Source organism: Cervus canadensis, chromosome 1 (genome assembly GCF_019320065.1).
Source record: "Cervus canadensis isolate Bull #8, Minnesota chromosome 1, ASM1932006v1, whole genome shotgun sequence".
Classification (NCBI taxonomy): domain Eukaryota; kingdom Metazoa; phylum Chordata; class Mammalia; order Artiodactyla; family Cervidae; genus Cervus; species Cervus canadensis.
In genome coordinates, this window is record NC_057386.1 from 46,079,966 (window position 1) to 46,094,622 (window position 14,657).

General features: G+C 43.6%; 1 protein-coding gene across 2 annotated transcripts in view; it reads left to right on the forward strand.

Moving 5' to 3' along the window:
* Window positions 1-14,045, forward strand: part of HEATR6 (HEAT repeat containing 6) — a 30,778-nt gene extending 16,733 nt beyond the window's left edge. The window contains exons 12-20 of one of the 2 annotated variants that reach the window (XM_043481429.1): window positions 2,735-3,097; window positions 4,465-4,586; window positions 4,923-5,009; window positions 7,818-7,952; window positions 8,766-8,888; window positions 9,614-9,738; window positions 10,517-10,613; window positions 11,619-11,823; window positions 13,075-14,045. In XM_043481429.1, the coding sequence (XP_043337364.1) occupies window positions 2,735-3,097; window positions 4,465-4,586; window positions 4,923-5,009; window positions 7,818-7,952; window positions 8,766-8,888; window positions 9,614-9,738; window positions 10,517-10,613; window positions 11,619-11,823; window positions 13,075-13,646 (1,829 nt within the window). In that variant the 3' untranslated portion in view covers window positions 13,647-14,045. The remainder of the gene's footprint in view (window positions 1-2,734; window positions 3,098-4,464; window positions 4,587-4,922; window positions 5,010-7,817; window positions 7,953-8,765; window positions 8,889-9,613; window positions 9,739-10,516; window positions 10,614-11,618; window positions 11,824-13,074) is intronic. The other variant, XM_043481423.1, reaches the window with a different exon arrangement.
* Window positions 14,046-14,657: the final 612 nt, after the last annotated feature.

Below are 14,657 nucleotides of genomic sequence, written 5' to 3' on the forward strand. Positions count from 1 at the left end.
ATGCCTTTTCAATGCATCAGTGCAGTGGCTGGAGTATCCCTTTAGAATTAAGACCGAGCAAATCTTAGGGGTTCTGCTCTAGTGGGGCTTCCCTCGTGGCTCAGCTGGTAAAGAATCCACCCACATTGTGGGATACCTGGGTTTGATCCCTGGGTTGGGAAGATCCCCTGGAGAAGGGAAAGGCAACCCATTCCAGTATCCTGGCCTGGAGAATTCCATGGACTGTATAGTCCCTGGGGGTCACAGAGAGTCTGACACAACTGAGCGACTTTGACTTCATTTCTTCACTTCTGCTCTGGTATATAATAATTCATAGTCTTTAGATATAAGTAGAAAATGGATAGACAAATAGACATCTTCCTCTTTTGGGAAAGAAGTGGAATATAAAACCTAGTTTTGCTATCAGGGTAATGTTGGCCTGATACAGTGAATGTGGAAGCATTATTTCCTCTTCAGTTTTTTAGAATAGTTTAAGAAGGATTGGTATTAAGTCTTCTTTAAATGTTTGGTATAATTTACCTCACCCTTGAAGCCATCTGGTCCTGGGCTTTTGTTTTGGGGGGAATTTTTTGATCAATGATTTGATTTCATTACTAGTAATTGGTCATTGAACGTTTTTAGAAATTTATCCATTTCTTCTTAGTTGTCCAATTTGTTGGCATGTAACTGTTTATAGCAATCTCTTATAATCCTTTGTGGTGTTGGTTTTATCTTCTCTTCATTTCTGATTTTATTGATTTCAGTTCAGTTCAGTCACTCAGTCATGTCTGACTCTTTGCAATTTGGGCTCTTTTATTTGGGCTCTTTTATTGATTTGGGCCCTCTCTGTTTTTCTTGATGAGTCTGGCTAAAGGTTTTTCAGTTTTATCTTTTTGAGAACCAGTTTTTGGTTTCATAGATCTTTTCTATCTTGTGTATGTGTGTATGAGTATCATTTTATATATTTCCACTCTCATCTTTATTTTCCGTTTGAGTTTTGTTTTTCTTTTTTTAGTTCCTTTAGGTATGAGGTTAAGTGGTTTATTTGAGATTGTTCTTACTTTCTGAGGTAGGCCTGTATTGCTATGAACTTCTCTTTTAGAACAGCCTTTGCTTTATGCAGTAGATTTTGAAACACTGTGTTTCCATTTTCATTTGTCTCAAGGTATTCCTTTTTTATTTTTTTCAATGACCGTTTGGTTGTTTAGTGGCATGTTGTTTAGACTCCACTTATTTGTGTTTTTTTCTGGTAGTTGATTTCTTGTCTCATAGGATTTTAGCCTGAAAAGATGCGTGATATGATTTCAGTCTTATTAAGTTTATTGAGGCTTGTCTTATTTTGCCTAACCCTCTGTTTGTTTGTATGTGTCAAGTAGATCAGCTGCATCTCCTATTCTTGATAGAGTGGCTAGGTGTGGAAGGTAAACTCTGAGGCCCCGTAGCATGGCTCCTCCGGGGCACCAGAGCCAGGTGCGCCAGGAATGTCCCCTGTGAGTGGCAGCTGCCTTCTGTTGTTCCCGGGCCGCACTTCCTGCAGATGTCTTAGTGTATAGCGTTGGCTCCCAGCGCAGCTGGCTGTGACTGGGAACTGAGTTAGATTAGCCTGTGTTGGGTGGGATCCACAGATGCATGCTAGTGAACTAGATGGCGAGAGTCAGAGCTGGTGCCTGCCAGTGCCTGGCTGACTAAGTAGAGAGAGAGAGAGATGAAGAAGAAGAAGAAATTTTTTTTAAGTGGCACTTACTAGCTTCTCAGTAACCCTCAGGTGCATGCTTTGTTATGAGTCAGTGAATCTCCTCAGATCAGCTTCTTTTCAAACTGTCTGTGGGCCATAACCTGGAGCCACTGAGCTTCTGTGCACAGCCTTTTGGAGTGGATTCACAATTCTCTACAGCCCTCCGACTCTCTCTCTCAGGTGTAAGCCCCCCTGGTTTTCAAAGCCCAGCTTTATGGGGGAGTCATCTTCTTGGTTCAGGTCCCCTGGGCTGGGGAGCCCAACATTGGGTTCAGAACCCTCACTCCTCAGGAGGACCTCTAAGGCTGTGAAATCCCTCCTGCCTGTGGTTTGTAGCACTGAGGGGGTGTAAGTCCCTCACAGACCATGTCTCTGCCCCTCCTACTTGTCTCAGTATGGCTATTAAAAAAAAAAGTTTAGTTGTGGAAAATTTTTCCTGCTGGTCATCAGGTCGTTCTCTGAGATGGTGGCTCTATGTGATTATAATTTTCCTCTCTATGAGAGGAGAGCCTAGCATCTTCCTACTGTGCCATCTTGTCCTGTCCCCTCACTTTCACCTTTTGGACTCTACAGCGGCCCACCACTCTTTTTCTTTCTTTCATGATGCTTTTGGAAGGGTCTAAGCCAGTTGTCTTCTTTTTTTTTTTGGCTGCACTGGGTCTTCTTTGTGGTGTGCGGGGGCATCTCCCTAGTTGCTCGAGTCACATGGGATCTTAGTTCCCCAACCAGGGATCTAACCCGTGTCCCCTACATTGGAAGGTGGATTCTTAACCACTGGAACACCAGGGAAGTCCTACCAGTTGTCTTTATAGTATGTCTCACCCTCAATTTGTAGGATATTTTCCTTATGATGTTGTTTAACTTATACATGTGTTTCCTATAAACTGGAAGTTCTGTCTAGAGGTTTAATTAGATTCAGGTTAAACAAGAAAGTCGTAACTCTTAATTGCCTACAGGGATAATTATGATCTCTGTGGGCACCATTCCCATGGTGACAGGTTCTTACTATTCCTTTGACAGACGTTAATGTTCGTGTGTCGAGTCTCACACTGTTGGGAGCCATAGTGTCCACTCACGCACCTCTACCTGAAGTCCAGCTACTTCTACAACAGCCCTGTTCTTCTGGACTCGGCAGCAGCAGCTCAGCCACTCCTCACCTGAGTCCTCCTGAATGGTGGAAGAAGGCCCCTTCAGGACCCTTTGTAGAAGAAGGGGCAGTTAGCTCACCAAAGTTATCTTCAGAGCCCTGCTGGCTCATTCGACTTTGCATTTCCATTGTTGTTCTGCCCAGGGAGGATTCCTGTTCAGGTAGCGATGCTGGTTCTGCAGGAGGAAGCATCTATGAGCCATTCCCCATGCGGTTGGAGGCCTTGCAGGTAGGAGGTTTCATTTCCTCTTCTCTGAAATGGAAGTAATCATTCTTTCTTCACGGGGCTTACCTGGTGGCTCAGCAGTAAAGAATCTGCCTGCAGTGCAGGAGTCGCAGGAGACACAGGTTTGATCCCTGGGTTGGGAAGATTCCCTGGAATGACAACCCACTCTAGTATTCTCACCTGGAGAATCCCTTGGACAGAGGAGCCAGTCACAAAGAGTCAGACACAACTGAAGTGACCTAGCACACACACACAAACATACACATTCTTTCTTCACAGGGTGATTACTTCATGAGGAGTAAGTCTGTGAAAATAATGTAAAACCAAGCCATGTGTCATTGGTATTAGTGGGAGTTGTGCGTGAATTCGCATTTTAAGTGTGAATGCTTTGTTGTCTTGTTTTGGGGGGTAGGTGGAGGGGCTTGGTTGTAAAATGTCAGATTCATCTGTTTTGTTGCAAGCCATTTTAGTCATCTCAGGTACTATATGGCCAATAGGTGTTATAGATTATATAATAATTCTGAAAGAAATTATAGAGTTCATCTTTGATATCTGCAACTGAAGATTAAAATAAGTGTTTACTTCTCTTTGGTCTTATATCTGCTTAGCGACAACAAAATATTTATTCCTTCAAAGGAAGAGAACCACCCTAGATTAACGTATTTGTTTTTTCTGTATTCAGGCATGACCTAAGACACAGGTTTGGTCTTGGGGTCTGCTGCTAATTATCTGGTTGATATTACACATGTCCTTTAACCTCTTAGGGCTTCCCTGGTGGTTCAGTTGGTAAAGAATCTGCCTGTATTTGGGTTTATATGTAGAGCTGAAAATAGAAGAATGCATCACTTCCCTACTTGAAATGTCCTAAAGAAATTCTGCCCGGATCTGCCCAGATACCCGGGTTCGATCTCTGGGTCAGGAAGATCCCATGGAGAAGGGAATGGCAACCACTCCAGTATTCTTGCCTGGAGAATTCCATGGACAGAGGAGTCTGGTGGGCTACAGTCCATGGGGTCACAAAGAGTTGGACACAACTGAGCGACTAATGCACAACACTTTAATCTCTTAAACTTTTCAGTCATAGTTTCTTCAGCTAGAATATTTAGTTAATATCTCCTTTGAAAAATTGTTCCCGGGCTTAAGTGAGACAATAATGGTAATCTTAAACACATTTTGTAGATTATAAAGCACCATAAAATTATATGATAATGCTTAGTTGATTTTAGTTATAAAATAAAGATTATGGTTGTTTTTTGTTTTGTTCAACATCAGATTTAAGCCCCTTGTTGAGTGTGAGTGATTTCTGAAATACTGGAACACTTTTGGATCTTGCGGTCCTGTATTCCATTCTCAGGGTTAATCCCATTTTCTTTGCAGGTGTTGGCTCATCTGGCAAGGGGCACTTTTCGATGACGCAGGTCTACTTGATGGAGCTTGGAGAGGTGATTTGCAAGTGCCTGGGGGAGGCAGATCCGTCTGTCCAGCTTCATGGAGCAAAGGTGCTTTTTTCTTTTCCTCCTTTTAGGTTCTTTGCCACATGTCCATGAGTTCTGAATTTCTTTAGGACATTTCAGGTAGGGAAGTGATGCATTCTTCTATTTTCAGCTCTACATATAAACCCAAAAAATTGATTTGGTAATAAATTAACAAAATATACCTGGTGATTTTGCTCCTATTGAGAATGCCTCTGAGATAGGAGTTGCTGAGGAAAGAAAGAAAAGCAATTGGAAATTATTTTTCCCCTTGATTTGAGGTAATCTGTAAATTGAAGTTGCTTTTTACCTCCATGGTTCTAATATTCATCTCTGATAATCTGTTTCTTTTTATCTTGGCAGCTTCTGGAAGAACTGGGTACCAGCTTAATACACCAGTATAAACCAGATTCTTCCGTAGCACCTGATCAGAGAGTTCCAGTCCCCTTGGTAAGTAAATGTGTATTCATGGTTTTCTCTTTCCTTAGTGCTTCAGTCAGTTTTATTTTGAGGTTCAGTGATGGTTTCTTTCAATATCAGAAAGTATCAGAGAGTTTGGTTTCTTTCAGTATCGGAAACTATGGTTTATAATTTAGGAGGAGTAGGTTTTATTTGCATTTCATTTTATTTGCAGTTCAATATGTGGTAATGTGTAACATAGAGCCAGCAATGGAAGAACCAGTTTTGTTGCACAAAAGCTAATTCTATTACTCAGTATGTCCAAGAGACAGACTAGAATGCTGGGAAGAGCCCAGGATTTGGAATACAAAGTCATGAGATTAAACCACTTAATGAACATTATGAATATAATTTCCTTGTTATAAAGAGCAATAAAAATCCTTGACTCACTAGACTTTTGGAAGATTGAATGAGGTGTGAAAACTGGCAAATAGATGTTCAATGAATCTTAATTTCCTTAACCCCTTCACTGCCAGCCCCCTCTCCCCATTATTTCCGTTAGATTTTGTGATCTTAGATTATTTGTGTTGCCCCCACACTGTGCCAGTTATTCTCTGGAGGAGGAACACATGAGCCTACGAAAGAAACCTTCTACTTAGTGCCAAAAGCAAAGTCAGCTCAACATGAGTGAGGTTTTCTCCCTTTGCCCTCCTCAGCCTGCCTGTTCTTTTTCTCTTCACAGTTCCCATCATCCTTGCAGGGAATTAAGAAGATCTAGCCCAAGTCCTTCCCTAGACAGTCATTAAAATTGAAGTGTCACCATTTGCAGGGAGTTGTGTTGAGCTGCGCCATCAGACAGACCTGGATTTAATCCAGACTTGTTCTCTTGCTCCATGTGACTTTGGGCAAGACTCTTAACCGCTCGCACTTCGGTATTATTTCATATGTCAAAAAGGGATATACTTTCTGTGTTACTTGCCTTACTGTTGACTGATAAATTACCCTAAACACTTAGCAGCTTAAAGCCATATCTTACATTTATTCTCTCACATAGTTTCTGTGGGCCAGGAATTGCTGGCAGCTTACCTGATGGTTCTGGCTGAGGTCTCATGAGACTACAGCCAGGATGCTGGCAGGGGCTGCAGTCAGCCGAATTTGACAAGGGTGGGAGGCACCTCTTTTGCGGTGTCTCACTCACCCACATACCTTGCAGTACGCCAGGCACTCACTCGCTCCGTCCCCTGAGGACCTCCCCAGAGAGCTGCACGAGGCAGCTGGCCACCCTTGCTCAGTTGCTAAGTCGTGTCTCACTCTTTGTGACCCCAAGGACTGTAGCCCACCAGGCTCCTCTGTCCGTGGGGTTTCTCAGGCAAGAGTACTGGAGTGGGTTGCCATTCCTCTTCCAGGGGATCTTCCTGACCCAGGGGTTGAACCCACGTTTGCTGCATCTCCTGCAGCGGGTTCTTTACTACCAAGCCACAGGGAATGCCCTGGCCACCATTATAGCAATTTAATTGAGAGAGCAAGATAGAGCTATAGGGTTTTTATGATCACTGATCAGCCCAAGTCAGTATGGGCGGGCACGGCCTCCTAAACATTAGGGGTGAGAATCCTTGGGGCCAGCTTGCAGGCTGGCAACCACACCTGTCTGTTGTCTTCTGGTTTGGGGCGAGAGGGCCCAGACTGGGGGACTGGGTGATAGGATTGTGAAGGTGAAAGAACTGGCACTGGTACATGGCAAAATTTAGGACTAAGTCCATGGGGAGGAAATGGAGACATCAAAACCCCAGGCAGATTTGCATGTGGGGCGTGATTCTTCAGGGTTTTTAAAAGCATAAGAAGGAAACTGTTAAAGGCACTTGCAGATGCCTCCCTTGAGGGGCAGTGAAGTAAGAAAATTCTTCAAAGTGCTCAAAACAAGTCTACTGTTCAGTTGAAGAATCCCCACTACGTGCACCCAGCGCTGTGCTAGAGACTTTACACGCAGTCTTACATGTTACTATCATAGAAACTCTGCCAAGTAGATGTCTTTGCCCTGCTTTACTGAAGAGGTACCAAAACTTAGGTTCAGCGACTGCCCGAGGCTGCGGAAACTCGAAGCAGCAGCTGGAGGCCTCAGCCCCAGCTCTGCGTCTTTGGATCCAACACAGCCTCTGGGCCACCCTGGAACTCCGGCCCCTGTGCCCACCATGGGGCAGGCTGAAAGAGCACCTGGCTGGGGCTCAGTTGATCTGATTCTAGTCCAGCCCTGCTGCCCACTAGCAGGTTACCTCTTTGTGCCTCAGTTTCCTTGTGTGAAAATGGAGATAATGATATATTCTTCATTTAGTTGGGCTGAAATTAAAAAGAGTTGATGGGGGGACTTCCCTGGTGGTCCAGTGGCTAAGACTCCATGCTCCCAGTGCGGGGGTCTGGGTTTGATCCCTGGTCAGAGCACTTGATCCCACATGCCGCAACTAAGAGTTCACATGCCACGAGCAAGAGACGATCCCAGGTGCCTCAACTAAGACTCAGTACAGCCTAAATAAATAAATAAATATTTTTTAAAGATGCAACGAGTTGAAAGCACGTAGAAGGACACCTGGCATATGGGAAGCTCTGTAGGATATAAGCTGTTGCTGTCCTCTTCTTGTCCCCACTACTACTGTCACTGTTGCTGCTTCCCTGTACCAGACTGTGGAAGCATCTAATTAGTTGCTTTCTAAAGTTCCTTTCGTTGCTGCTTAGGAAGTACTAGTGAAAACGTTCACAGTGAGCGACTACTTTAAGGAAAACACTCTGGCCCCCGGCGGTAGTGTGAGCAGCGTGCTGGCCCCACGGTCATCTCTCGGGCTGCACTTATAACTGTGCCCGTTCCAGGTGGTGACGTTCTGGACCATGATGCTCAACGGTCCTTTACCCAGAGCCCTGCAGAACGCAGAGCATCCGACACTGCAGGCCAGCGCCTGTGACGCCCTGTCTTCCATCTTGCCGGAAGCCTTCAGCAGTCTGCCGGTAACCTTGGGGGTGTTTTATCATCTTTAATTTGTGATGCTGAGCATGAGAGCTTGAGTTTGATTCTGACTCTTTTGAACCAGTATTCAACATCACCTCTGAGCAAAAGGTGCATGTTCTGCCTGAGTGTAGGGTGAGAGCAGTGGGGAGCAGCACTGAAATCTTAATGTCTCAGGGGAGCTTTACCTCCCTGTGCTAAGAGGGCGGGGGGAGAAGGGAAAGTAGCACAGGCTTTGAAGTCTCATTTTAGGATTTCAAATCTAAAAGTTAGAAAATCCTAGCTCTTTGGATTTGAATCCTAGCTGGTTTAAATCCTAGTAGCTCTTCTGCCTTCTAGCTCTCTGGTTATCTTAACTTCTCTAAAACTTAGTTTTGTCACCTGTAAGATGGAAATGATGTGCGTGATAATGTGAAGCATGTGAAAATGCCTAGTTTGGTGCCTAACACATGTTGTGTCTAGACTGTTGCTTCCTTTAGCCCTTAATGGCGTTTGTATCCATTCTTATTTGTATAAATTAGTTTTTATAAGGAAGGCAGCATGATTAAAGTAGGAGAACAAAATGACCTGATTCCCACAGTGGTAGAGGTTACACGTAGTCACGAGGCTGTGTGAGCCCTGCCTTGAGTGGGTCCTCTGGTGTTAACTGGATCTGAGTTGAATCATTGTTCTCTGCCAAGTTAGCCTCAAAGACTCAGTTGTGTTCACCTCCCTGACAGTGGATTCAACACAGACGTGTCACAGTCATTTGTCGAAGGCAGTGCCTCACAACTATTTCACTCACGCTTTTGCTTGGCCTCCCTTTTTCATTGCAGAGCGACAGGCAGATCCTGTGCATCACGATGCTGCTGGGGCTGAACGACAGCAAGAACCGTTTAGTGAAAGCTGCCACCTCACGGGCCCTTGGGGTCTATGTGCTTTTTCCTTGTCTCAGACAGGTCAGTGAGCCCACATAGCTCCACCTTGCCACTTTATAGTCATTTTGTTACTCTTTGTGGTGATATAGAGCGCCTGAAGTGGACAGTAAAGGTGATTAAATTGCTTTGTAATCTGGTTACCTTAATTGGTACTAAAATATGCTAATGTCTGTAGTTCATTTAACTATTTTTCACACTGCCGAGGACTCTAGGCCAGTGAATGTTTAAATTAATGAACAATGAGAAAAAGAAGTGAAATGGGACATTACCATACAATAATAATAACTTAGAAAGTTAATAGAAATTTTAGTATGAAGAAAGAAATTTCTCCTTCACTTTTATTTGTGACCTTTATCTCACTGAGAAGTGTGTAAGTGAACAGGATGTGCTCAGAAGTGTGTTTCATTGTCCACATCTCTTCCCAAGGTGGACATCAAGCGAAGCGCAGGATTCAGAAATAACTGTCACAGGCCCGGTTATAAGATGTTTGCAAGAGCAAAATCTGTAGTCTCCTTGAATGTTTATGGCACGTATCAGAATCATGGGAGACCTTCCCCTGGAATTTTAATGAGTGTCTAAATTGTCATGTAAGAAAACAGTAAATTGATTAAATGAATTTTGATTTACAAATAAAAGTTTGTGGTAAAGGCTTATATAGCTTTTTCTGAAAACAAATTTGAGAACTTTGAAGGTAGCAGTGTGAACTCCTAAGGTAACTACAGCGTTTTGGTTTGTTTACCTTACAGGATGTCATATTTGTTGCAGACACAGCCAATGCAATATTGATGTCACTTCAGGACAAGTCTCTTAATGTCCGGGCCAAAGCAGCCTGGTCCCTTGGCAACCTGACCGACACTCTGATTGTCAACATGTAGGTGACTCAGCTCATTGTCTCGGTTGACTTCCAAGGCCAAGGTCCCAAGAGGACATCTTTGATCCTACTAGGAAGGAATTAGCAGTAATTCCCTTACATTATGTAGTCAGTCTTGCTGCTTTGTTTTGTTTTATATTTCTTCAAGTACTATTAGTAACCTATTTTTAATATATATGTATAAAAAAATACTATATGCTGATGCAAGTAATAGATCCACATTATAGAAAATGTGAAAACTCTAAAAGTAGAAAATCAAAACCTTAGTAATGGTTGCCCTATTTTTAAATATTGTATTTGTATATTTTTTTAAGTAATATATTCACAGCTTTATCCCCTAATTTCCCTCTCCAGAGGCCACTGCTCTTACGCATACACAAGCATCTTGCTTTTTGTTCCTTCACTGTATACATGTAACATGTATAAGCATTCTGCTGACTTCTACAGACTTTTTATAAATTGTTACTTGTTATTAAACAGTCGTCACTATGTGCTGATTATTTTGCCATTCCCCTGTAACTGAACATTCGTGTTAATGGAGGCTTTTATATGCATTGAACATTTTTGTGTGTGAAATCTCCATTGTGAGATACCTTTTTTGGTTACATCCCTAGATGTAGACCTACTAAATCAAAAGATGTAAAGCCTAAATAAGTTCTCAGTATAATCTGAGCAGATTTGTGGAGCTGTTCCTGTAATTACACTGAGTGTATTTGTAGATGTGTATGTTTAGGTGGGTTTTACAGTTAACATGTTTTGCTTGCTTTGGGTGGGACAGGGAAACACCAGACCCAAGTTTCCAGGAAGAGTTCTCAGGCCTCCTGCTCTTGAAGATGCTGCAGTCAGCTATAGATGCTTCCAAGGATAAAGACAAGGTAGACTGAGCGCACAGCCTCTTGTTTCTCAGTTCGGCGCTTAGCGTGTTAGTTTTACCTCACCAAACTTACCCCTGCTCAGAGGAGATTGAGTGTACTCAGGGTGTATAGTGTACACTGTACTCCATACTTGTACAGTTCTTTCCAATCTCATGAAAAATATCAGTGCCATTTGTTAGACTATTCCATGCTTGTTTTTTCCCAAAATCTCTTGGTAGAATTGACAAGTCAGAGAGATGAGCAGCATGGCTTTGAATATTCCCTGTTACACTATTCAGTTTTAAAGTGTAGACGTGCACTTTAGGGGCAGCAGACATCAGCCAAGTTCAAATCCTGGCTTGCCCTTAGTAGCTGAGTGACCTTTGGTGCATTATTTAACTTCTCTGAAGGTGACTTTCCTCATCTGTGACCTGAAAATCATTCCATGTACCTCCTTGGACTCCAAGATGCCTTTTATTACAGCACCTAGCATAGCACCGGGCCCAAACCAAGTGCTTGACTTAGTCAGTGGTTCTAAAGACCTGGGAAGCCCTACCACAAGTTAATTCCATCAGAATTGGGTTTTGTTTTCTTAGAAAAAGCTCCCCAGATGATTCTAGTATGCTGCAAAGTTTGAGACTTTAGGCAGAAAAGTATTGGACTGGAATTATGAAACCTAGCTTTTCCAAGCCTTGCTGCAAACCAGCCATGTCCTTTTGCCCCTGAGCCTTACACACCATCTCTGTAAAACAAAGAAGATGGACCTCTCTGAAGTCCCATCTGACATTAAAAAATCAGGGCAAGGAACTGTAGAGCCTCACCTCTCTGATGGCTCAGAATGTCGGCCCCACGAGACCTTGCAGAGTTCTAAGAACTTGCACCTTTATAGGTTACATTTTTCATTATCTTGTTGCTTTAAGATGTTTTGGGCCTTCTGTTTGTTTGTTTTTTTTTTAACTAAAATTATACTTTCTGACACATATCTTTGGCAAAACAGACTTCTAATGCTTTTACATCTTACTCCAGGTAAAAAGCAATGCAGTCCGAGCCCTTGGAAATTTGCTTCATTTTCTGCAACCTTCTCATATAGAAAAACCCAGATTTGCTGAAATCATTGAGGAGGCTATCCAGGCCCTGATTTCTACTGTTCTGATTGAGGCTGCCATGAAAGTCCGATGGAATGCCTGTTATGCGTTGGGAAATGTATTTAAAAATCCTGCTCTTCCCCTCGGTAAGAATGTCTCCTTCTTCTCTCTGATGGAGGACTTCTTTGGATAATACACGCCAGTCTCCATTATTAATAAAACTGAACACCCAATTTAAGGGAAAGGTGAGGTAAATCACGGTCTATATATTTAAAGGGGTATTGTGTAGCCACTTAAAATTACATTTATAGAAAGTTTTTGATAATCTGGGAAGATAGTTCTGAAGTTAAACAAATGAAAATGAGATATGGAAATTGTTTCTACAGTATGATCTCAATAAATGGGTAGAAAAAAGACTGAAAGGAAATTAACCTGAATATTGACAGTGATTGTCTCTCGATGGGATGATAAGTAGGATTCTTTTCTGCTTTTATTTTTCAAAATTTTCTGCAGTGAGCATGCATTGTTTTAGCAATCAGGAAAAAAGTTAAAGGGGAAAACAGACATGGGAGAAAGAGGGTTTAACTGGAAATCCCACAGGAGATGTTGGCACTGGGGTGGAATGCTGCAGGCAAGGAGGGATCTGCCTCTGAGGATGACAGGCCCTGTACCTCGGTACATCATCAGCGGCTGACAGCTGCTCTGAGGTCTGAATCACAGCCTTCAGATCCCACTCACTTGAATTGCCAGCATTTCTGAAACACAGGGGTGTCTTCCTGGAGAGGCGACTTTCTTCTGGACCAGCAGAGCCTGCATCACGTTAGGGAGGTCTGTCTCTGCTTCATGTACTGCCAGAAGCATCCAGGCAGGCCAGTTAGCTGGGAGCCTCGCGGCTCCATCCACCGAGGAAGCAGCCTGAAGTGGCCTTTGGCATTGGCACTCACTGAAGTGTGTATCTGCCACCTGTCTTCAGAGGCAGCAGAAGAGTTGGGAAGGGCTGGGAGCGTTAAGGAAGCTGCATTTCACTCTGCTGCCCATCTGGAGGAATAAGAACTCCCGAAACGGAGCGGGCAGTGGTAGCTCTGACGAGGAATAGAGCTGGCTGACTTTCGGGGGCCAGCAGGAAGGGAGCAAAGACAGGAATCTGGGCATCATCTTCTCAGTATTAGGAAACGAGCCTCCAGTTACTCTTGAGTGCTCTGTCCCCCAGTCACTGCATAGACAGTGTTTTCTTTTCCTTTGCAGTAAAATGCAGGACCCGCTTTTTAAGGGAGAATTAAGTGAAAACATGGAAGGACTAACGAGCACTAGTGTATCTGTTTCCTTCAGCCCCCCTCTCTCTCCCCCCACTTATTTTTAAACTTTCATTTGCTCTAATGACTATGGATTCTTTCTAGAAACAGCCCCGTGGACCTCCCAGGCCTACAACGCCCTGACATCAGTTGTGACGTCATGCAAGAACTTCAAAGTGCGCATCAGATCAGCCGCTGCCTTGGCTGTCCCCCACAGGAGGGAGCACTATGGGTCGGTTGAGCAGTACGCTCAGATCTGGAATGCCCTGGTCACTGCCTTGCAGAAAAGCGAAGACACCACAGACTTTTTGGAGTTCAAGTACTGTGCCAGCCTGCGGACCCAAATCTGCCAGGCACTGATTCACCTCTTGAGCTTGGCCAGCCCCTCAGACCTGTCCTGCATCAGGGAAACCCTCGAACTGCATGGGGACATGGTCCAGTCTTTCATCCTACAGTTTTTAAAGTCAGGAACAGAGAGAGATGACGCCGGAGCACCCCACCACCCGCAGGAGAGAGACCAGATGGTCAGAACGGCCCTGGGGCACATAAACAATGTCCAGGTACTGACTGGTGACCCAGCCAAAAAGGCCATCGTGAGCTTTTTAGAAGATACCCTGACCATTTATTTTGACTCATCTGGATCTCAAGTAGCACTCTTAGGATTAACCCATCGGTGAATATTCTACCATACTTTCCAGGTGTCAGATGGAAAAAGGAAGACCTGAGCTTGAGCATCAGGTGTGTGGGGTTTAGTCTTAGGGGCAGAAACAGTCCTTTCACTGTTTATTTAGAACGAGTTAGCAGCTATTGAAATTCTTCTCAGAGGGTTCATCCACGTTGGAGAGTGTTTTCACTGCCTTGGCTGTGGCTGTGACTGCTGGAACCTCTGACTTGTGCATCTGGGAGCCAAGGAGTTGGGTTGTCCTGTGGACTGAGCAGGCTTGGGTTCCAAAGAGTGGACTCAGAAGAGTATTTTTAAAAAACGAAACAGCAGAAGGATTTAGGAGTTAGAATGTTGTATATCGTGTCTCTGGGGATTGTTTTTCTTTTGTAATAAACTAATGTAAAGCAGTGTGCCCATAGTCGACCGTTTTTATCAAGTTGCACTTACAGAAAGCTACAGGCAGAGCTGGTGTTTAGCCAGTTTGTGCTGGTTCAGCTGCATCGGTTGCTAAAATACTGAATCAGTTCCTTTCAGGTTGATAAATTGCTGTTGCACTGAGCTCCCCGAGTGGCACCCCTGGAAGCCCTGTCTAAGCCTTCCCACAGCCCTGTAAAGATGAACTGGCTTTCAAGGCCCTCTGGCCGAGGGCCATGTCCATTTCAGCCTGGCCATGACATCAGCCTCTGTCTGAATTTCCTAACACCCCTTAGGAGAATGTGGTCCCCTATGCTGAACTTTTGGTAATTTTGCTTGCCATCTTTGGATTTGTGCCTTAAAAAGGATTATTTGTTTAATTTACATGATTACAAGGAGAGGTTTTTAGATTATATTTTGATAATGCCCAAGCAGTTAAAAAAGTAGTTTCTCACCGAAACATTATTTACATTTAAATTTTGCATATGGCTTTTGACCATCAACTCTTTATTGTAAGTAATTTCAATCATAGAGATATATAATAAAAGATCCCACACTTCAACTTGATGTGGAATAAATAAGAATCAGGGTACATAGAGTGAGTTTTGGC